At 44.0% G+C, this 24,402-nt stretch overlaps 1 protein-coding gene across 1 annotated transcript; it reads right to left on the bottom strand.

Annotated features, from left to right (window-relative positions):
- Positions 1 to 726: 726 nt before the first annotated feature.
- Positions 727 to 18,976, bottom strand: LOC139369873 (extracellular sulfatase Sulf-2-like). The gene is made up of 19 exons (XM_071109155.1): positions 18,802 to 18,976; positions 11,877 to 12,116; positions 11,613 to 11,764; positions 11,192 to 11,361; positions 6,702 to 6,852; positions 6,429 to 6,604; positions 6,157 to 6,285; positions 6,011 to 6,067; positions 5,708 to 5,837; positions 5,290 to 5,506; positions 4,747 to 5,008; positions 4,338 to 4,434; positions 4,095 to 4,249; positions 3,801 to 3,970; positions 3,426 to 3,568; positions 3,219 to 3,327; positions 3,075 to 3,108; positions 2,713 to 2,766; positions 727 to 2,349 (listed from the first exon to the last, which is right to left on the bottom strand). The coding sequence occupies exons 1-19, from the start codon at positions 18,974 to 18,976 to the stop codon at positions 2,319 to 2,321; spliced, it is 2,652 nt and encodes an 883-aa protein (XP_070965256.1). The 3' UTR covers positions 727 to 2,318.
- Positions 18,977 to 24,402: the final 5,426 nt, after the last annotated feature.

Below are 24,402 nucleotides of genomic sequence, written 5' to 3'. Positions count from 1 at the left end.
GTAGGCTTATCCTGTCGTGACGGTTTGATAACCATGTACATCTCTCCTGGAAAAGGGGAATTTCGTCAGTCTATTTGTCTCTATTTACTCTCAGATTCAAACATGCTAATTAGCATCAAACTAGACATCATGCAAAACTACAAATCCCTGCAAGCTCCTGCCCATCATATCTAGCAGACTAGATATCTAACTTTGCTAGCAGGTATTGTGTCAATTTAAAACTTGCACAAGACAGTTCACAGAATTGTTCATTTAAAGAAACGTTGCCAATTTATTCATTACTACATTTAGCTAATATTAGATAGTCAATCCAGATATTCTTACCTTTGCCTCAATTTGTCAGTCTTGTCCAGATCATCATGGCATTTGTAGTTCTTTATGATAGCTACATTAGCATTTCGTTTTAGTTTTTTTGGTTGTGGGGGGGGGGGTAAATAAAGGCAAATATATTGATAAAAGTCACATTGTCCTAGAGAGATTTACACAGTTATAAAAACGTCACACCAGGCTAACCCTACACAAAACACAGCCTTTATTTTAAGTGTTTCTAAAGTCCCTATGGGAAAAATGAATGGTGGAAAAACGATTGGACCCATTTCCCTGTTTGACCACTAGGTTTTATGGGTATTATGACTCATACTGCGGTACTCTATAGCTGTGTGTCAACAACAGAGAGTTGACAAATACATAGCAAGGTTAAAGTAGTAAAGAGGCATGAGGGCAATCAACACTTTATTCACAGTTACTCACTATTACAACTCTCTGCTATGGGAGTGTCACTGCTAAGAAACGAAGAAAGCAAAAAAAGGCAATATAATGAATATGCATGTCAAGCTGCATTACATTGTTGTGTTGTTTACTGTTGTGTACAGCAGACGAGCAGAGTCATTTTACAGGGAATTCTTTTCACAGTGAATATTTTCTAAGTGCTTTTTCATCATAAATACGTTTTTTTTTTTCAAACTAAAAGTGGGTTTTGACAGAGCAGAGAAGAAATTCAGAAAGATGTGCAGAGAGAACAAACGGACAAATACAGAACTAGGACAATTCATCAGGCTAAGTTCTTATCTAAAAGGTCATATTTGTCAACTCATATCGAACACAAAAGAGAAGTCTGCCTCCTTTTCAGTATTATAAAAAATTAACTGCACAATATACATTCAAATACATACTGTACAGCAAGTCCTTATTTTCACAATGTTATCATAGCACCATGTATAGCAAGCTGAACAAACTAACCTGACCAGACCTAGCTGGTGGCATTAGCAATACAAAGGAGTAAAATGACATCCACTAATGAAATGTAAGCGTTCTGCTGGTGTGAAGATGTTTATACCAATTGTTTGTACCATTGTCTAGGAGGGTGGGGTATTGGTTAGAGAAGTCCCATCCTGAGTTTGAAGTGAACTAGGGGGGATAAGCTAGATGATGATGTGATGTGTCATATCCTAACCAGCTTCATCCCCATACAGTCTGGTGTGTTGTCGTCATCACACCTGCCTCATTCTTGGGGGCTGTAAATAATCCTTGCATGAAATTTGATCAACGTTAATATTAGTTACAATACAAAAGAATGGAGTACATGTCCTGGGGGAATCATTCTGTAGCCGTAGCACCAACAAAAGGAGGTGAGGAGTCTTGAGTTGAGGGCCTTGAGGAGAGTTGCCTTGAGTGTGCAAAGCTTGACTTGATGTAATTGCCTGACATCATATACCATATACTAATGGCACAAGGCCATAAGGGATGATACACGTCAGGTTGTAGCAGCAGAGTTGACATTAAGCTAATCTCGGCACCCAATGTTAAGACGTTAACGAGAAACTAATATTAAACACACCTCACATTCACTGTTCACTCAGCGCGGTTGTTGAAAGTCAAAGTAAAGGTTCAGAGTGTATCCACGCTCAACTGATGAGTCTCCAACTCAGGTTGGTGGTCCTGAGATCTGGGGAGATAGGAGCGGTAAGGACATTTCTGTGTGAGTGTGTGCCGATGTGAATGTGTGTGTGTGTGTGTGTGTGTGTGTGTGTGTGTGTGTGTGTGTGTGTGTGTGTGTGTGTGTGTGTGAGAGACAGAGAGAAAGACGACGGGAGAGGTTATAGTTTTCATTTTCTTTGCTGTTTCAGTATTTTCTCTTCTGGGTGATGATCTGAGTATCAGTGGTAGCTAATGTTGGATCAGCATCCTCTTCCATAAACTCCTACAATAATGCTATTTCAGGTTACATTCCCATGAAGTCTGTACAAGGTCCTCAGGTTCTCCAGTTCTGGTCGTCCTCTGTTGGCACACTCTGTTGGTGGATTGTGCGACACAGGTTGCTAACCAACCCATCCTTCCCAAATCTGCCCTCTGTATAAACAACACCGAGATGGAGATAGATCAGAGTTTCTCATCAATCAATTGCTTATAACAGTAGTTCCAATGGGTCTTTTCCTAGCAACTCTAATAGGAAAACACAAGAAGGTGACACTGACAAGAAATGACCAGAAAAGACACCTCATCAGCACAATACCACTGACTTTGAAAAGGGAATCTATCTTATCCTTGAGGGCATGGCACTTAAATGCAGGTAAGTATTAGTTACATGAAAAGCCTGGACCGACAGGGCTGAGAAGAGCATGCTACCAGGCCATCTGACAAAGCAATGTAATCTGGATGAAGAGGGGGAGGTTGGCTGAACTGAGAGGAACAGATGGGTTATGACAAACTCACAGCGATTTGGAGGAGGGCTTCTTCACTTTTGGCTTCTTTCGACGCTGAACTGGCCTGAAGCATGCACAGCATGGACACATACAGTCCACATGCGGGGGAAACACACATATACACAAACAAACAGCGAAGACATTGCAAAATGAGGAACAGAAGCTGCTAGCATGCTTGTTTTTTAGAATTCATCTTGTGCTAAAAAGGTTTTCAAAATCAGTGTTCCATTCTATTACCTACCCAATGTAGAAAAATGTATAACCTACAGTACAACTTTAGTGATTAATTGTTAGTCGTATTCATCCTTGAAAAAACGTGAACAATTAGACAACAAAGGACAAAAAGACATCAAGCCAGAAAAATGAGGGTACCTGTATTCACTGAAGGAGTTTCTGTCTTTACTACCTGAAATAGAGAATGTTTTATAGAACATAATTAACAGAGTTGTGTGTGTCTGTGTGTGTGTGTGTATGTGTGTGTGTGTGTGTCTATGTGTGTGTGTCTTTCTTACTCACCTGTCTCTGGGTTGCATTGTTTGTGGCCTTTGCAGCTCCTCAGTTCCATAAGCTGCTGGTGCATCTGGTTGAGGGCAGTGCGGTCCAAGGTGCTAACCCCATTTATCAACTATAGACACACAAAGTAATAGAGGACACTGTAAAAAAAAATCACAATAGGCTATATCTCAATTGTGAGATTTAAAAGAGATAGGGAGAGAAAGATACCTGGTATGGGTCATTGTTCAGATCAAAGTACTCTATGAAGCCTGTAGCGAACTCGCAGAATATGAAGTTGTGTGTGTCGTTGATGGTCCTCAGGCACCAGTAGGTGTTGTTGTTTGCACTGGTACAAGCACAGAATGGACCCACTGGCAGGGGAGGGAAAGAGACAGAGGGGGCTATTCAAACAAGATGCATGGCCAATTTTAACTCACCTATACAGTATCTACTTTATCTTATTTTTGGAGCTTACAAGTAATCAATCAATATGTAATTTAGTGCCAGAGTGGTAGCAGAGTGGTAAAAAATCATGAATCCCACTTTTACAACAACTGTTTACTGTTCTGCATTTGATTTAGTCTGTATTCTATCATTCCATACTTGTCCAGAAGGGGGCTGTCTGCCAGTGCTGGTTGTCGTGGGTGAAGCAGGTGAGACCAGGCATGCTGCAGGTGTCATTGTTGCGGAGCCTCTTGAGCAGTTTACGGAGCTTCTTCCTGCGTTTCTGCTCCTTCATCAGCCACTGCTTCTTCTGCTTAGAGGGCATTTTGCTGAGGACATACCACGAGAGGACAGATACTGGTTTGTGGGGAGGTTTCTCTCTCTCTCGCATTCTTTCTCTCTCTCACACACACACACACACACACACACACACCACTCTCTCACATGAATTACCTGAGTGAGTAAATGCGACCTGCATTGAGTCTGAACATCCCTTTGTTTTTGGATAGGTAACTGGGGGTGTTACACTGGCACTCTTCAGGCCGAACCTTCTTCAGGTGACCCTTGACCTCACGCAGATTCTTTATTTTCGTCTGCAAGGTTTCAATCTACACACACACATGCAATATAGTTAACCCCCGAAATGACAGGAAAGGCTACAGAATAGGCCAGATAGGGGATCAACTAGAGCAGTACCTCATGCTCAATGTGGAGCTTATGGTCTTTCCAGGCCTGGAGGGATTTGTAGAGTCCTCCATCACACCTGACTGTGTCATTCATCAGGATGGAGCACCTGTGGGGTAAACACACACCAGCCATCCGCATCTTCACCTGACAACTGCATTTACCACAGTTAGCGTTTCCTTACAGAACCCTCTCTTACAGCACCCTCTCTTACAGCACCCTGTCTTTCAACCCCCTCTCTTTCAACACCCTGTCTTACAGCACCCTCTTACGTATATTACTACTACTCAAAACCCACTAATACTAAAACTCAACACACACACACACACACACACACACACACACACACACACACACACACACACACACACACACACACACACACACACACACACACACACATATACACACCCATGCACACCTGTAGGTGACTTTAAGAGCGGCAGTTGGTGTAAGGCTCTTGTTGGTTGGGGGTCTGGCTGTGACTCCCATGCCACTGAACTCCTCATCGTTGTCCTCCAGCAGGCCCGCTCCTCTCCTCCTCTCCCCAGGCCAGCTGGTGTTCCTGAGGCCCACAGGCCTGTAGCCCTCAACCAGGTCCACAGCATACATGTCTCCATCCAGCTCAAATGGAACGGACCGGGCCCTACGGTTCTTAGTCAGACTCTTACCGGACTTTACCTCTGATGGGGTTAGAAGAGTTATTAGTTACAATGTTATTATTACAAAGGTAATGCAATGTCAATGACCCAAGAGAGGGTGCTAAATTACAAAGCATTTTTCACTGTTTTCAAATGACGGACACTTGAAACTTAAATTGAATCCTGTTTCGTTGTAATTATTAGTGTTCATTTTTATAATCTGTCACTGGGTGGCAGCAAAGACTTGTCCTACTATTATTTGCAAGCACAATTTAGAAGGCATTGGTGTGGTAAATACATAAGCCACTGAAAGGACTACTCACTCTTCTTGGTGAGCAGTCTCTTCCTCTTCAGGGGTGAACGTTTGGGGCCTAGGGGGCCACAGTCACAGCTGTCTCCAGCATCGGAGACACGTCCAACCCACTGCTGGGACCCGCTGCTGGCCATCAGAGCCTGCATACGTGAGGCATAGAGACTTGCCATGCCCTTACACTTATACAGACTCAGCTTACCAGAAGGGTCCTCCACACACTGCCACTTCTTCACATGCCGAGAGAGGAGAAGGGGGGAGAGATTTAACTACATTTCTGCTAATGTATACGTGTGTGTGTGTGTGTGTGTGTGTGTGTGTGTGTGTGTGTGTGTGTGTGTGTGTGTGTGTGTGTGTGTGTGTGTGTGTGTGTGTGTGTGTGTGTGTGTGTGTGTGTGCCTGTGTATTTGGGTATTGTACAGAACTTTTACCTGTCCTGGCTGTTCACAGGAGCCCTGGTACTGTGCTCTCTGACACAGGTCTTTGACCCGCTGGTACTTTGGCAGGAAGTTCTCCTCCTGGGCCAAGTCCTTCCCATCAGACCTCTTGTGGAGCAGCTTCCTGTGTAAACAGGATAGAACCAGATGAGAGAAATAGAACATTGACCGAACATACAGTACATCAAACTTTGATCACTTGGCTGTGGACAATTATGAAGTAATTCTGAAATGTTGGTGAACTATCCCTTTAATTGCTCTTGATTCATGACTAGACTATGAATGAAACATACTGACCCTCTCTCTACCAGGAAGGAGTCCCTCCACATCTTCCCCTTCTTGTTCACCTGGAACCTGCAACAAGAGCAAGAAAGGTCAAGTGATCCTGAAGCATCCATTGTGTTGAGTCCAAAACGTGCAAATAAAGGTGTGACTTTCTCTACCTGTTGACAGGTCTGTCTGTGTCCAGGAGTTTGAGGATGGATTTTCCGTCCATGTCAGAGGGAACGTCCACTCCGGCCATGTCCAACAGTGTGGGAGCCAGGTCAATGTTCAGCACCACATGAGGGTTACTGCAGAAGGACACAGGAACAGGTGGAGGAGAGAGATGAGTGCTGCAAAAGAGATCCAGTAGCAGTAACAGTGAGATAAGAGCCAACGCTAACCGTTTCCATTCATAAAAATGTACTGTAGAAGTCTTCAAAGTTGCACTCACATGGCTCCTGCCTCCACGTTGGGGCCTCGTATGAAGAAGGGCACCCGGATGTCAAACTCATATGGCATGGACTTGCCTTTGACCAGGCCGAACTGACCAATATGGTAGCCGTGGTCTGATGTGTAGATAATGTAGGTGTTGTCCAACTCACCTGTCTCCACCAGCATGTTGTACACCTGAGGACGAGGACACAGAATGACACGTAGTCGGGTAGATTTAGCCAGTCTGTTCCTCCTTGTCCACACTGTCTTTCTCTCTTTCTGTCTGACCCACCTTGTCCACACTGTCGTCCACAGACAGCAGGGTCTGCATCCTCCGGCGCTGCAGCATGTTCGTGAACTGCATGTGGACAGGTTTCATGGGGCCTGTGTAGCGCAGGATCCAATGTTTGTCTGGGTTAGGAGCGTAGTTATAGCTTGGGGTTCTAAGAAAGGGACGGATGGAAAAACAAGTGTGAAGAAAGAGCCAGTAAAGGGGGGAAATAATTTCAGGTGAAAACTGTGCCTGCACATACTTAGTTACCAACACATTTTATCTTCATTGACGAGTCTTTGCTTTTCCTGTTATGGCACTTCCTTTCGTTACCAAGCACCTTAGACAGAAGAATGCTTATTTCTGTGAGATTATCACCATTATGCCTCCAGAAATCACAGAGGAGCTTAAAACTGAAATCTTTAGTCAGGGAAACTGCCACATCTGGTTGAGATATTACAACAACAAAGACGTTACTTCAAAGACGTTACTTCAAACATCATTGCACTCGTGATAGAACACCAGAATATGTACAGCAACTTTTTTACCATGTTGCTGGACACTCCTCTCCTCCGTTTCATCAACAAAACAAAAACAAAGGCATGCACTGGGAATACCTAGTCAGTTACACACCTGAATGCATTGAGCCGAAATGTGTCTTCCACATTTAACCCAACGTCTCTGAATCAGAGAAGCGCAGGGGGCTGTCTTAATCAAGGGGATTTGAACCAGCAACCTTTCAGTTACTGGCCCATCGCTCATAACCGCTAACCTACCTGCCGGACTGTGGTGCTATTTCCCACTCTACGGATTTCAGCTTTAACGACAGACATTATGCGAACATTTTAGAGCTCACATTTTATATTCAAGCATTAAGGCTCGAGGGAGCGTGGTATATAGCCAGAATACCACAGTTAAGGTCTGTTCTTACGCACAACGCAACGTGGAGTGCCTGAATTCAGCCCTTAGCCTTGGTATATTGGCCATATACCACAAACCCTTGAAGTGCCTTATTGCTATTTTAAACTGGTTACCAATGTAACTAGAACAGTAAAAATAAATGTTTTGTCATACCCGTGGTATACGTTCGGATATACCACGGCTGTCAGCACTCAGGACTTGAACCACCCAGTTTATAAAGAGAGGTAATGTATCTTTTGAATTAACACCGAATAGTATTATGGTTGAGAACATTTTAGTAGTGCATAATATTATTCATGGTAAGTGTTTATTTTGCATGGCTTTCTACATTTTACATTCTGGGGTGAATTAATCATTGTTGGATTACATTCTATTGCATTGCATTGTATTGCATTATACCAAGCTATAACTTGTTTCATGTTGTTTTATGATTGGCATGAACAACAATAGACTTTTCCAGTGCTTGCAAATGGCTCCAACCACACCTTTGAAAGTGATCTCAGAACTTATTGCGTAATGCTGAATTGGAGGCATATAAACCACAGAAAAGGCAACCAGCCAGCTGCCGTACTGATCAATTTCAACTAACACGGAGAGGACAGTTTAATCAATATTCACTCAGGGGCAGATGGAACCTTAATGATTATAAAATAAACAAACTACTAAATATCTAATGACGTTTTGGAGGCAGGGCATATTTAACATTTACAGCATATCGATTTGACTTGGAAAAAGGCAAATCGTTTTTGTCCTTGGAGCACAAGGTCCTGACAACAAGAGGGTATGGCAACTGCACTGTCCGCAACCGCAGGGCTCTTCAGAGGGTGATGTGGTCTGCCCAACGCATCACTGGGGGAAAACTACCTGCCCTCCAGGACACCTACAGCACCCGATGTCACAGGAAGGCCAAAAAGATCATCAAGGATAACAACCACCGAGCCACTGCCTGTTCACCCCGCTATCATCCAGAAGGCGAGGTCAGTACAGGTGCATCAAAGCTGGGACAGAGAGACTGAAAAACAGCTTCCATCTCAAGGCCATCAGACTGTTAAATAGCCATCACTAGTACATTAGAGGCTGCTGCCTATATACATAGACTTGAAATCACTGGCCACTTTAATAAATGGAACAATAGTCACTTTAATAATGTTTACGTATTTTGCATCACTCATCTCATATGTATATACTGTATTCTATTATATTCTACTGTATCTTAGTCTATGCTCATCCATATATTCATATATTCTTAATTACATTCCTTTACTGAGATTTGTGTGTATTGGGTATATGTTGTGAAATTCTTCGCTACAGACGCAATAACATCTGCTAAACATGTGTATGTGACCAATAAAATGTGATTTGATTTGAAGATAAGTGTCTGCAATGTGGACGAGGAAAAGGTTTTTCAGGAGGGCTGGAGTAAGAGGGGAGCCATTTTCTCTCCCTCCATATTGAAGGGAAAGTGAGATCCTCTACAAGCTCACATTGTGAGAATGTATGTAAATTCATGAGAAAAAGCTATTAAAAGTTGACATGAAAACAGCCTGGGCTGAACTAATTCACTGTGTAAAGTCTTAGTTCAAGACTTTAATGATGCTTATGTGATTCACTCTTACAGGAGAGAACATTCAACCAAAGACACAGGCGCATTACTGCCTCCATGTACAGTATCAGTCAAAAGTTTGGACACACCTACTCATTCAAGGGTTTTTCTTTATTTTTACTATTTTCTTCATTGTAGAATAATAGTGAAGAAATCAAAACTATGAAGTAACACATATGGAATCATGTAGTAACCAAAAAAGTGTTAAACAAATCAAAATATATTTTATATTTGAGATTCTTCAAAGTAGCCACCCTTTGCCTTGTGACAGCTTTGCACACTCTTGGCATTCTTTCAACCAGCTTCATGAGGTAGTCACCTGGAATGCATTTAAATTAACAGGTGGGCCTTGTTAAAAGTTCATTTGTGGAATTTCTTTCCTTCTTAATGTGTTTGAGCTAATCACTTGTGTTGTGACAAGGTAGGGGTGGTATACAGTGGCTCCCGAGTGGCTCAGCGGTCTAAGGCACTGCATCTCAGTGTTTGAGGCGTCACTACAGACATCCTGGTTTGAATCCAGGCTGTATCACAACCGGCTGTATTTGTTCACAATAGCCCGATTTGTTAGAAGACCAAGTCCATATTATTGCAAGAACAGCTCAAATAAGCAAAGAGAAATGACAATCCATCATTACTTTAAGACATGAAAGTCAGTCAATACGGAAAATTTCAAGAACTTTGAAAGTTTCTTCAAATGCAGTTGCATAAACCATCAAGCGCTATGATGAAACTGGCTTTCATGAGGACCGCCACAGGAAAGGAAGACCCAGAGTTACCTCTGCTGCAGAGGATAAGTTCATTAGAGTTACCAGCCTCAGAAATTGCAGTCCAAATAAATGCTTCACAGAGTTCAAGCAACAGACACATCTCAACACCAATAATAAGAAGAGACTTGCTTGGGCCAAGAAACACGAGCAATGGACATAAGACCGGTGGAAATCTGTCCTTCAGTCTGATGAGTCCGATTAAGAAATGTATGGTTCCAACCACCATGTCTTTGTGAGACGCAGAGTAGGTGAACGGATGATCTCCGCATGTGTGGTTCCCACAGTAAAGCATGGAGGAGGAGGTGTGATGGTGTGAGGGTGCTTTGCTGGTGACATTGTCAGTGATTTTTAGAATTCAAGGCACACTTAACAAGTATGGCTACCACAGCATTTTGCAGCAATACGCCACGCCATCTGGTTTGCACTTAGTGGGACTATCATTTGTTTTTCAACAGGACAATGACCCAACACACCTCCAGGCTGTGAAAGGGATATTTGACTAAGAAGGAGAGTGATGGAGCGCTGCATCAGATGACCTGGCCTCCACAATCACCCAACCTCAACCCAATTGAGATGGTTTGGGATGAGTTGGACCGCAGAGTGAAGGAAAAGCAGCCAACAAGTGCTCAGCATATATGGGAACTCATTCAAGACTGTTGGAAAAGCATTATTCATGAAGCTGGTTGAGAGAATGCCAAGAATGCACAAAGCTGTCAAGGCAAATGGCGGCTACTTTGAAGACTGTCAAATATAAAATATATTTAGATTTTTTTACACTTTTTTTGTTACTGCATGATTCCATATATGTTATTTCATAGTTTTGATGTCTTCACTATTATTCTACAATGTAGAAAATCGTACAAATAAAGAAAAACCCTTGAATGAGTAGGTGTGTCCAAACCTTTGACTGGTACTGTATGTCTCTCCCAGGGCCAATGGAAGACGTGACATTAGCTCCAGAGCATAAGAGAAACATTCAGGGCCAAGCGCTTATCTTCGGGGGTACTGTGCCAAGCAGACAAAGGCCGGAGCCCATAGTGTGTTATCATAATCTATGGATGCCTATCTATCATGAACCTTTTTAACAATGCCAGTCTAAATGATGCAATTTGAGAGGATCGTTACTGAGGCAAATCTCCACTTAGTGCACTACCACACTGCATCTTCTGTCAAATGAGTGTATGTGTGTGTGTGTGTGTGTGTGTACAATATACTCTTACATGTGCTGCGAGGCATTCTGGAAGGCAGTGCTGTACTGTGGTGCTGAGTCCTCCGGCCCATGGGGGGCAGCGTGGCTCAGGACCATCATCACTGGTCGGTGGGGGTACATCCTCTTGGACGAGCGGAAGTAGTTGATGCTGTCATTGGTGATGATGTCTGTGAGATAGTCCTGTGGAAGCAAGAATCACCTGACCATGAGGATCTGAACTGTAATATTACTTCCTCCCAGAAGGGGAAAGATGAATGTGAATAGAGAAATGGAGCTTGTTATAACAGCTTCCTTATAACAATATTTAAATTCAGAATAATCTGTTTACTATACTGTCTTATAACAGTATTATAATCATGAAATTGGATGATTAAATTATGATCTGAGTAGGTTACTCCAATGTGTGACTGAAAACTGAAACAGGATGAAACCTTTGGATATTGGCTGCCATGCTTCTCCCGCACGCTGTTCCTGCACAGAGTGTAGTTGTAGAAGCGAGAGTTCTTCACCAGTGCTACCCACTCCCTCCAGCCAGGGGGCACATAGGAGCCGTTGTACTCATTCAGGTACTTCCCAAATAACGCTAGGACATGGGGGGGGGGGGGGGGGGGGGGGGGGGGGGGGGGGGGTGATAAGTACAAAGTGATTCTCTATGCAATAACATGTGTGTGTGTGCGTGCACAGCTCACACTCACCCGTCCTGTACCCTGAGTTGTTAAGGTGCACAGCGAAGGTGTGAGGCTCATGGTGGGCCTGCCAGGAGGGTGAGGAACAGTTCTCGTTGTTGGTGAAGGTGTGGTGGTTGTGAACGTACTTCCCTGTCAGAATAGAGGAGCGTGACGGGCAGCACATGGGAGTGGTGGAGAAGGCATTAGAGAAATGGGTGCCTCCCTGCTCCATGATACGCCGTGTCTTATTCATGGCCTGCATTGAGCCTGGAGGAGAAAGAGAGGGGGAAGAGGAGATTGAGGGGAAGAGAGGCAAAATGATGGATGGGGTGAGGGAGGCGAGAGAGGAAGAGAGAGAGAGAGTGAACAGTTTTTATTGGGTCAAAGGGCAATACAATCATAAAAATAAAATACAATATTACACTTTCCCCCCTTTTTTTGTTGAACATCCCACACCACCTATTCCTCTGGCAGCCCCACCCTATCCTCAACCTTGGACAACCCATAATATATACAAATATATATATACAAATAAATAAAAATAAAAATAATAATAATTATTTATTTTTTGAACACGCCCTACACTAGAATATACACAGCAAAGTAATTTGCAAAAAAAAAACACTATCAAGTAAGCATTTTACATCACACACCTACATCATATCCAACAGTTTAGAGATTTCGGAAACAGCTACTTTCCATGTTCCAAAGTGCTAGGACTGTCTTTATTCATACAGGCAGTGGATAAATTCCAACATAATTACGTTTTGAAAGTATGCTAGCCATTTCCTTATATGAAGGTAATGTGGTGGCAACCAGCGCTGAACACCATGTTTTTCACAGCAGTCAACCCAGACAGCCAAAACTTTTGCTGGTTCTTATTAAGCTGCATACCTGTATCATCGTTAAGCAACAGCAGAATTGGTTCAAGGGGTACAGTTTTATCAACCATGTCAGAGAGAATAGACAACACTTTCCTCCAAAACTCATAAACTTCAGGACAATCCCATATCATATGTTTGTATGTGCCAAGTGTATTGAGGTTACATATGTCACAGTATGGGCTTTGAGCCTGTTTTGCATGAAATCTAACAAGTGGTGTCCAGTATGATCTATGACAAAGTTTAAAATGAGAATTGATGGTTTGGGTTCTTTGATGAGTACTTTGATGAAATATATTCTCCCAGACATTCTCCCAGTCAATAGCCTTATCATCGACAGCCAAATAATTTACCCATGCTTTAACCATTGATAGATCTTTCTGCTTTATTAGTTGAAGATGAGAGTAAATAGCAGACAGAACCTCTGGATGGGAATGTAAAAATCCACTCTATCACCAGGTGCCTTCCCAAACTTGTACCCCATAGGACCCCATATTCACAATGCTCAGACCTCAGTCTGAGATATAGAACCCCATAGGTATGAAGCGCTGACTGCAGTCTGAGATATAAAACCCCATAGGCAGGAAACGCTGACCGCAGTCTAAGATATAGAACCCCATAGGCACGAAGCGCTGACCGCAGTCTAAGATATAGAACCCCATAGGCAGGAAACGCTGACCACAGTCTAAGATATAGAACCCCATAGGCACGAAGCGCTGACCGCAGTCTAAGATATAGAACCCCATAGGCAGGAAACGCTGACCGCAGTCTAAGATATAGAACCCCATAGGCAGGAAATGCTGACCTCAGTCTAAGATATAGAACCCCATAGGCACGAAGCGCTGACCGCAGTCTAAGATATAGAACCCCATAGGCAGGAAATGCTGACCGCAGTCTAAGATATAGAACCCCATAGGCACGAAGCGCTGACCGCAGTCTAAGATATAGAACCCCATAGGCAGGAAACGCTGACCGCAGTCTAAGATATAGAACCCCATAGGCACAAAACGCTGACCGCAGTCTAAGATATAGGACCCCATAGGCAGGAAGAGCTGACCACAGTCTAAGATGTAAACTCAGCAAAAAAAGAAACGTCCTCTCACTGTCAACTGCGTTTACTTTCAGCAAACTTAACATGTGTAAATATTTGTATGAACATAACAAGATTCAACAACTGAGACATAAACTGAACAAGTTCCACAGACATGTGACTAACAGAGATGGAATAATATGTCCCTGAACAGAGAGGGGGGGGGGGGGGGGGGTAAAAATATTTTGTTTTTGAGTAAAGTTACAAATATTACTCATCTCTGTGTCCTGTGCCTGACTCTGCCTTACCTGCATCACCTAGACTTTTGACAGTCCAGCTGTTGTGTTTCATGTATTACATGCATTCATCAATGGACATTGTCAGCTTCAACCTTTCATAAAACCTGACTGCTCTATCTGAATGAACTTATCCTAACACAAATACTTTGCCATCCGTAATGTCAACACTTTTGAACAACATTTTTGGTCAGAATAAATTAAAGATATCAGACGACAATCTGTGTGATCTTTCCCTTTCTTTGGCAGTAGAGAGATTAACGCCCCCAAAATGTAGTAACATTTCAGATGGAATGGCATCCGGGCCAGGCGATTTACCCTTTTTAGCACCTTTCAGTACTGACTCCAGTTCTTCTAATGAGATGGGGCGGCCTAATATGGGAAAATCAAGATTATCTAAAATATGTTTGCATTTGTCTGTCTCAGACTGGATAGAATATTTATATAACTCCAGGTGAAAATACTTCAATGTTGCATTAATATCCTGCTGATCAGAAATTAAGCCTTTAGATGGGGCTGAAAAAAATCTGTAGAAGTACAAGATTCATTTTGTTTCAGTTTTAAGGCTCGACGTCTGCTTAGTTTGCTCCCATTAAAATTATAGTTCTGCCTCACTCTATGCATGATGAACTCAGCTCTCCTCCTTAATAAATCATTCAGTTCCAGTTTAACCCCCCTCAAATCATTTCTGACATTATTTGAGTAATTCCTTTTCAGGTTCTGCTCAAGTGATTTTAATTTTGTCTCCAATAACTTAATTCTGTGATTCCTGGCTTTATAGAGGTGAGACGCAAAAGATGATGTAAAGTCTCTGATAAACCCTTCAGTACCCATCCATGTAAACCTTGGGTCCTCTACAGAGTCCTTGTTAAGAATTCAACCTTTTACTTGAAATTCAGCAACAAACTATTTGTTTTGAAGAAGGGTCGTATTAAAACGCCAACGTTTTGTTTTATTCACTTTAAAGTTCACATCCAGTTGGGTAAGCAGGGGATTATGACCTACAAGAGTCGCAGGCAATATTTGTATTGGCGTGACATACATACTTAGAGTACCAAAGTATAGAAAACAATCAATTCTAGAGTATGATTTGTGATATGCAGAAAAACAGGTATAATATTTGATGCCCAGATTCTGAACTCGCCACACATCAGAGATATTGCGATTTTCCGTCATTGCATTCAATGCTAATGGTGCTGGTTGTTGGGCATGTGAAAAAGATTGTGTGGATCTATCAAGCTTGAGATCAAAAACTGCAATCATATCTGCTGTGGCGTACAGCAGGTCAGCCACCAGGGGGAGACTTGTCGAGGCCTGGTGACAGATGGAGTATACATCACAAGGCTGAACGTGCCAGGTCTCAACAGGCTCTCTGCCCAGGACTAATTGGGTCTGATTGGGGAGTTGGTGAGTAATCAAGGGATGATTGCTCACCAGCTGTACAAGCCCCATAACGCTGCCAGAAGGGCAGCACACAGGGAGGACTGGGGGAAGTAAGGTGACTTCCGTGTAGTTGGAGACAGTGCCCGAGCGAAGACGAGGGAGTTGAGTTTGTGTGCCCGACAGACATGGAGCCCAGAAGACGGTATCCCGGAGAGGGTCTCATGGGTGAGACCTATCCTTTTGATTTATTATTTAATAAACACCCTTGAAACCGAGCTAATCATACTCTGTCCGTGTCTGGTCTGTGTAAACGTCTTGACCAAACCTCCTGGTCTGCCACACTGCCCCTAAAACCAATTCATACTCTGAAAGTGCTAACAATTCTTTGGTAACAGCGGGTTTATAGATAGACACAAATGCTACTCTCTTGCCATATATAGACGTGCTACATTATAATAACTGGACCAAAGCGCAGCGTGATCTGAGTTCCACATCTTTTTAATGAATAAAGTGAAACTCACAGCAAAACAAAACAATAATCTCAAATGAAACGTGAAGCTAATAATAGTGCTAACAGGCTACCATAAAATAGTCAAGATCCCACAAAGTACAAAAGGGGGAATGGCTGCCTAAATATGATCCCCAATCAGAGACAACGATAAACAGCTGCCTCTGATTGGGAATCATACCAGGCCAACATAGATATATAATTACCTACATGACCCATCCTAGTCACACCCCGACCTCACCAACATAGAGAATAACAGGCTCTCTATGGTTAGGGCGTGACAGTACCGCCCCCCAAAGGTGCGGACTCCGACCGCAAAACCTGACCCAATAGGGGAGGGTCCGGGTGGGCATCTACCATCGGGGGCGGCTCTGGTGCGGGGCGTGTCGCCGGATGCTCCGGACCATGGATCGTCGTCAGAGGAACCAGACAGTGGATCGTCGCCGGAGGAACCAGACCTTGGGTCATCGCTGGAGGCTCCGGACCGTGGATCATCATCAGAGGAACCGGACCGTAGATTGTCCCCGGGGACTTCGGACCGTAGACCGTCGCCGGAGGCTCCGGACTGTGAAACCTCGCAGGAGGCTCTGGACTGGGAATCCCCGCTGGAGGCTTTTGGACCACAGACTGTCGCTGGAGGCTCTGGACCGCAGACCGTTGCTGGAGGCCCCGGACTGCAGACCGTCTCAGGAGGTTCCGGACTGTAGACCGTCGTTGGCGGTACCGGACTGTGGACCGTCGTTGGAGGTTCCGGACTGTGGACCATCGCAGGAAGCCCCGGACTGTGAAACGTCGCCGGAAGCTCTGGACTGGGAACAGTTGCCGGAAGCTTGGTGCATGGGGCCGGCACAGGTGGTGCCGGGCTGATGACACGCACCTCAGGGCGAGTGCGGGGAGGAGGCACAGGCCGTACTGGGATGTGAAGGTGCACTGGAGACCTGGTGCACTGGAGACCTGGTGCGTATAGCCGGCATCAATGGTACCGGAACTTTAACACACTTCCCACAGCGAGTGCGAGGAGCTGGCACAGGACGTACTGGGTTGTGAAGGTGCACTGGAGACCTGGTATGTATAGCCGGCATAAATTGTTCCGGAACTTTAACACACTTCTCAGGACGGGGAGCTGACTCAGGTGGCTGACAACATGTTCCTTTATTCCAAATCCGTGCATCCTCCACCAACTCAACAACTCTCTCATTTCTCTGTCCTCCAAATTCTCCTTCTTCTCCCAGACTGGCTCTGGTTCACTCCTCGGCTCCGCCGACTGCTCCATGTGCCCCCTCCAAATTTTTTATTGGAGTTTCTGTGGCCTTCCTCCCTGACTTTGTCGCGCTGTCCCTCCTTTGCTGCTTCCGCCTGCTTCCACAGAAGGCTCTTCGCTCCTGCCACTATGTCGTCCCAAGTCCAGGATGTTCTCTCCCTAATCTTGTCCAAAGACCAGGATGCCATTACCTCCCGGGCACGCTGCTTGGTCCGTTGTTGGTGGGATCTTCTGTCACAAACATTATAATAACTGGACCAAAGCACAGCGTGATCTGGGTTCCACATCTTTTTAATAAATAAAGTGAAACTCACAGAAAAACAATAATCTCAAACGAAACGTGACGCTAATAATAGTGCTACCAGGCTACCATCCATAGTCAAGATCCCACAAAGCACAAAAGGGAAAAATATGTGTCACGTTCTGACCTTTATTTCCTTTGTTTTGTCGTTATTTAGTATGGTCAGGGTGTGAGTTGGGGTGGGCAGTCTATGTTTGTTTTTCTATGATTTTGGGATTTCTATGTTTCGGCCTAGTATGGTTCTCAATCAGAGGCAGGTGTCATTAGTTAGGTAGCCTGGGTTTCACTGTTTGTTTGTGGGTGATTGTCTATGTTAGTTGCTTGTGTCAGCACAGTTCTCATTATAGCTTCACGGTCGTTATTAGTTTATTGTTTAGTATAGTTTGTATTCAGTGTTCAGTGCTTTCTTTAATTAAAAACTTCATCATGAACACATTTAATTAAAAACTTCATCATGAACACATACCACGCTGCATTTTGGTCCGTTCCTTACGACGATCGTGACAATATGATCCCCAATCAGAGACAATAATAAACAGCTGCCTCTGATTGTGAATCATACCAGGCCAACATAGATATATAATTACCTAGATGACCCACCCTAGTCACACCCCGACCTAACCAACATAGAGAAAAACAGGCTCTCTATGGTCAGGGCGTGACACCTGAAGTGTCCTTGCTAGTCTTTTCAATAACTAAAGTTAAATTCCTTTTAATCAAAATAACCAAGCCTTTGGACTTAGAGGCTCCACTAGTGGAAGCAGAAATGTTATGAGAGTAAATGTTTTCTGTGATGTGTCGCCCATTTTAATTCATGTGTACTAAAGGCTTTTCAGGCTGATGCCGATTATTTAGTGAAACAGATGCTCAACCATAAATTCCTGGTTTTCAATGGATGTTTTCTCACCAATCAGAGTGGGACAAGGGGTGTCAGCGAGGCCATTATACTGGCACTCCAGACCAATATGCAGTTTAAAGGCTAAAACGGGTAGGGAGATGGCCAGGGTTTGGCACTCAGACAATGGATACCATAGGCCACTCACTCCATGGCAATAATGGAGTTGGCCATGGGGTGCTTGACTTTGAGTGGGCAAATGGAGAATGCATGCGCACACACACATACACGCACACGCACACACACACACACACACACGCACACGCACACGCACACACACACACACACACACACACACACACACACACACACACACACACACACACACACACACACACACACACACACACACACACACACACACACACACACACACACACGTCCTGCTGTGTCTTACCCAGTTCAATGTCCTGGTCATCGGTGAGGATGATAATTATATTGGGTCGGACGTTGTTGCGTGCTTGACGGTCCCTCTGCAGACGGGTGCGGTGGCGCTGACCAGAGAACAAGGACGAGCCCTGGGCCAAGGAGACCACCCACAGGAGGAGGAGAAGGAGTCCCCATCCTGCCATGGCTTTACCCTGTGTTCTTCACCTCTTTTTCACTGTAGCACGGGGCACTCTGCTGCTGCCGCAGCTCCCTCACTCCACCTGACAGACACAGAGATGAGACCAGACCGAAGCATTACGTAACATACAAATTGCTACAATCTGCTAACAATTACAAAACATGTAATATTGACAAGTGAGAAACTCTGTGATGTATGGTCATCAGGAGTATCTCTTGGTCTCTCACTCTCTCTCTCTCCCTCCCTCTCTCTTTATCTCTCAACTATCTCTCTCACACACACTCTCACACACTATACTCTCTCTCTCTCACACACAAAAGCAGAGGCATTACAGGGTGCTCTCTCTTGACCTGTTCGGGCTCCCCTCGCTAGAGCGGTGCATTAGAGCGGTGTCATTGCCACAGTGTAATAATCTCTGCTTATAAACACATGGCTGCCAGTCTGGAGCTAATGGGCCTGGGCCTGAGCCAGGGGCCCGGGGCCAACGCTCCCTCACCAACCAGACAGAGCAGGGGGAATGTAGCGGGGCAGAGGTGAAGGAGAAGAAAGAGTTTAAAGACTGGATGAGGAGACAGAGATTATTTGGCGGCAGGTAGCCTAGTGGTTAGAGCGTTGGACAAGTAACCTAAAGGTTGCAAGATTAAATCCCCGAGCTGACAAGGTAAAAAATCTGTCGTTCTGCCCCTGAACAAGGCAGTTAACCCACTGTTCCTAGACCGTCATTGAAAATAAGAATAAAAAAATGTAAAAGTGTGTATTGAACAGTCAAATAACAAAGTGCTCATGAGATTGATTCCAGATAACGTAGACTTGGTGTTGTATTTTCTAATTATCTGATTTATTAACTTCGTTAGTACAATTTCCTCTAAATGATAGCTTCATGCGTAATTTGCTAAATTTATACTTGTTTCATGCTGACTTGATAATATAAGTACACCTCTGATTTATTACAAATGAAACCCCCATAGAGTTTGTCATGGAAACTGTTAATTACATATACAGTGCTTTCAGAAAGTATTCATATCCCATCACTTATTCCATATTATGTTGTGTTACAGCCTGAATTCAAAATGGATTCGATTTTTTTTCTCTCTCACCTATCTACACACAATACCCCATAATGACAAAATTAAAACATGTTTAGAAATGTTTGCAAATGTTTTGAAAATTAATTACAGAAATATCTCATTTTCATAAGTATTTACACCCCTGACTCAATACTTTGTAGAAGCACCTTTGACTGTGACTACAGCTTTGAGTCGTACTAGATATGTCTGTAGTTCAGCTTTGTACATCTGGACTTCAGGATTTTCTCCCATTCCTCCTTGAAGATTTTCTCAAACTCTATTAAGTTAGATGAGGAGAGGTGGTGAACAGCAATCTTCAAGTTTTTCCATTGACTTTCCATGGGATTCAAGTCTGGGCTCTTAGCTGAGCCACTCAATGACTTTCACATTCTTGTTCTGAAGCCATTCCAATGTTGCTATTTCTGTGTGCTTGAGGTCATTGTCCTGTTGGAACGCAAATCTTCGCCCCCAGTCTAAGATCATTCTCACTCTGAAACATGTTCTCATCAAGGATTGCCTGTATTTGGCTCCATTCGTTGTTCCCTCTATCCTTACCAGTCTCCAAGTCCCTGCTGTTGTAAAGCATCCCCATAGCATGATGTTGTCACCTCCATGCTTCACGGTAGGGATAGTGTTAGATGGGTGAAGAGCTGTGTCTGGTTTTCTCCAGACATAGCGCTTTGCATTCAGGCCAAAAATGATAAGACCAAAGAATCTTTTGCCTTCTGCTCTCAGAGTCTTTTACGTGCCTTTTTGCAAACTCCAGGCGTGCTGTTGTAACGGGTGGGAAATGGCTAGCTTGTTAGAGGTGTGCGCGCTAGTGACATTTCAATCGGTGGCATCAATCACTCTGAAAACTTGAACTAGTTGTTTCCCCTACTCCATAAGGGTTGAGGGTTTTGTGGAGAGATACAGTGCATTTGGGAAGTATTCAGACCCCTTGACTTTCTCCACATTTTTTTTTACGTTACAGCCTTATTCTAAAATGTATTACAAATAAAAAACTGAAATACCTTATTTACGTAAGTATTCAGACCTTTTGCTGGGAGCCATGAAGCCATGAGGTCAAAGGAATTGTCTGTAGAATTCAGAGACAGGATTGTGTCAAGGCACAGATCTGGGAAGGGTACCAAAACATTTCTGCAACATTGAAGGTCCCCAAGAAACCAGTGGCCTCCATCATTCTTAAACGGAAGAAATTTGGAACCACCAAGACTCTTCCTAGAGCTGGCCACCTGGCAAAACTGAGCAATTGGGGGAGAAGGGCCTTGGTCAGGGAGGTGACCAAGAACCCGATGATCACTCTGCGAGAGCTCCAGAGTTCCTCTGTGGAGATAGGAGAACCTTTTAGAAGTACAGCCATCTCTGCAGCACTCCACTAATTAGGCCATTATGGTAGAGTGGCCAGGCGGAAGCCACTCCTCAGTAAAAGGCACATGACAACCCGCAGTTTGCCAAAAGGACTCTCAGACCATGAGAAATAAGATTATCTGGTCTGATGAAACCAAGATTGAACTCTTTGGCCTGAATGTCAAGTGTCACGTCTGGAGGAAACCTGGCACCATCCCTACGGGGATGCATGGTGGTGGCAGCATCATGCTGTGGGAATGTTTTTGAGCGACAGGGACTGGGAGACTAGTCAGGATCGAGGCAAAGATGAAGGAAGATAATTGATGAAAACCTGCTCCAAAGCGCTCAGGACCTCAGACTGGAGCGAAGGTTCAATTTCCAACAGGACAGCGACCCTGACACACAGCCAAGACAACGTAGGAGTGGCTTCAGGACAAGTAAAAGATGGCGCCAAAGAACATGGCTGACATTTTACATTCTCCCAACCAATCGGGGTGTGACTAGGGTGGGTCATCTAGGTAATTGTGCAATTTTTTACATTTTGTGTAACTTATTTTTTTACTTAATGTGTACATAATGTTTCTGCTACCGTCTCTTATGACCGAAAATAACTTCTGGACATCAGAAAAACGATTACTCACCGCGGACAGAAATAAACTTTTTCCTTTAACGAGTCCGACGAGAAGGATACAGGGAACAGGCCCAGATCCACGCATTTTGCATGAAGAAAAGACACCGGAAAAGGGGACGCAGATCGGGGATCCTTCTGAGAATCCGGAGGCGAGCGAATAAACTCTCAATGCCTTCCATTTCCCTTCCTAACGTGCAATCATTAGAAAATAAAATTGATGACCTACTATTAAGATTATCCTACCAACGGGACAATAAAATCTGTAACATCTTATGTTTCACCGAGACGTGGCTGAATAAAGAAACGGACAATATAGAGCTGGTGGGATTTTCCATGCACCTACAGAACAGAGACGCTACCTCTGGTAAGACGAGGGGTGGGGGTGTGTGTCTTTTTGTCAATAACAGCTGGTGCGCGATGTCTAGTATTAAAGAAGTATTGCTCGAGGTATTGCTCGCCTGAGGTAGAGTACCTTATGATAAACTGTCGACAACAAGAGACTTCTTTCTCATCTGTATTATTCGTAACCATCTATTTACCACCACAAAGCGAAGCCGGCACTAAGATCGCTCTCAACCAACTCTATAAGTCCAAAAGCAAACAAGAAAATGCTCAGAAAATCAGTTTTACAACATTTTTACCAGCATGTCACATGTGCAACCAGGGGGGAAAAAAATCCTAGACCACCTTTACTCCACACACAGAGATGCATACAAAGCTCTCCCCTGCCCTCCATTTGGCAAATCTGACCATAATTCTATCCTCCTGATTCCTGCTTACAAGCTACACTACAGGACTGTTTTGCTAGCACAGACTGAAATATGTTCCGGGATTCATCCAATGGTATTAAGTCATCGGCTTCATCAATAAGTGCATCGATTTTGTTTTATTTTGTGTATGTGTGAGTTAAGTTTTGTTTTGTCCTCTAAATTGGCCATCCCATTCAACAGTACAATGAATGTCATTGTTAGTATTGCTGTCTTTTTTGTTTGATTTTTTATTGTAAAATAATAAACATATTATTAAAAAAATAATGTTTTAAAAAAAAAGACATTGTTCCCACAGTGACTGTACGTACATATCCCAACCAGAAGCCATGGATTACAGGCAACATCCTCATCGAACTAAAGGCTAGAGCTGCCGCTTTCAAGGAGTGGGAGACTAATCCGGACTTGTGTAAGAAATGCTGCTATGCCTTCAGACGAACCATCAAACAAGAAAAGCCTTAATACAAGATTAAGATTGAATCCTACTACACCGGCTCTGACACTCATTGGATATGGCAGGGCTCGAAAACTATTACGGACTACAAAGGGAAACACAGACGCGAGCTGCCCAGTGCCGCAAGCCTACCAGATGAGCAAAATGCATTTTATGCTCACTTCGAGGCAAGCAACACTGAAGTATGCATGAGAGCACCAGCTGTTCTGGATGACTGTGTGATAACGTTCTCGGTAGCCGATGTGAACAAAACCTTCAAACAGGCCAACATTCACAAAGCCGCTGGGCCAGATGGATTACCAGGACGTAGACTCAAAGCATGCGCGGACCAACTGTCAAGTGTCTCCACTGATATTTTCAACCTCTCCCTGACCGAGTCTGTAATACCTACTTGTTTCAAGCAGACAACTATAGTCCCTGTGCCCAAGGAAGCGAAGGTAACCTGCCTAAATGATGACTGGCCCGTGGCACTCATGTGAGTAGCCATGGCCAGGTCGCAATTGTAAATGAGAACTTGTTCTCAACTTGCCTACCTGGTTAAATAAAGGTGAAATAAAATCAAATGTGAGTAGCCATGCAGTGCTTTAAAAGGCCGCAGATCCATAGATGACGCAATCTCAATCACACTCCACACCACCCTTTCTCACCTGGACAAAAGGAACACCTATGTCAGAATGCTGTTCATCGACTACAGCTCAGCTTTCAACACCATAGTGCCCACGAAGCTCATCACTAAGCTAAGGACTCTGGGATTAAACACCTCCCTCTGCAACTGGATCCTGGACTTCCTGACGGGCTGCCACCAGGTGGTAAGAGTAGGCAACAACACGTCTGCCACGCTGATCCTTAACACTGGGGCCCCTCAGGTGTGTGTACTTAGTCCCCTCCTGTATTCCATGTTCACCCACGACTTCATGGCCAAACACAACTCCAATACCATCATTAAGTTTGCTGACGACAAAACAGGGGTAGGCCTGATCAACGATGAGACGGCCTATATGGAGGAAGTCAGAGAATTGGCAGTGGGGTGCCAGGACAACAACCTCTCCCTCAATGTGAGCAAGAGGCGCTACAGAGGGTAATCCGAACGGCCCAGTATATCACTGGGGCCAAGCTTCCTGCCATCCAGGACCTATATAATAGGCAGTGTCAGAGGAAAGC

Source organism: Oncorhynchus clarkii, chromosome 17, assembly GCF_045791955.1.
Source record: "Oncorhynchus clarkii lewisi isolate Uvic-CL-2024 chromosome 17, UVic_Ocla_1.0, whole genome shotgun sequence".
In the NCBI taxonomy this organism is placed as follows: domain Eukaryota; kingdom Metazoa; phylum Chordata; class Actinopteri; order Salmoniformes; family Salmonidae; genus Oncorhynchus; species Oncorhynchus clarkii.
This window is presented reverse-complemented; position numbering and strand designations above follow the sequence as displayed.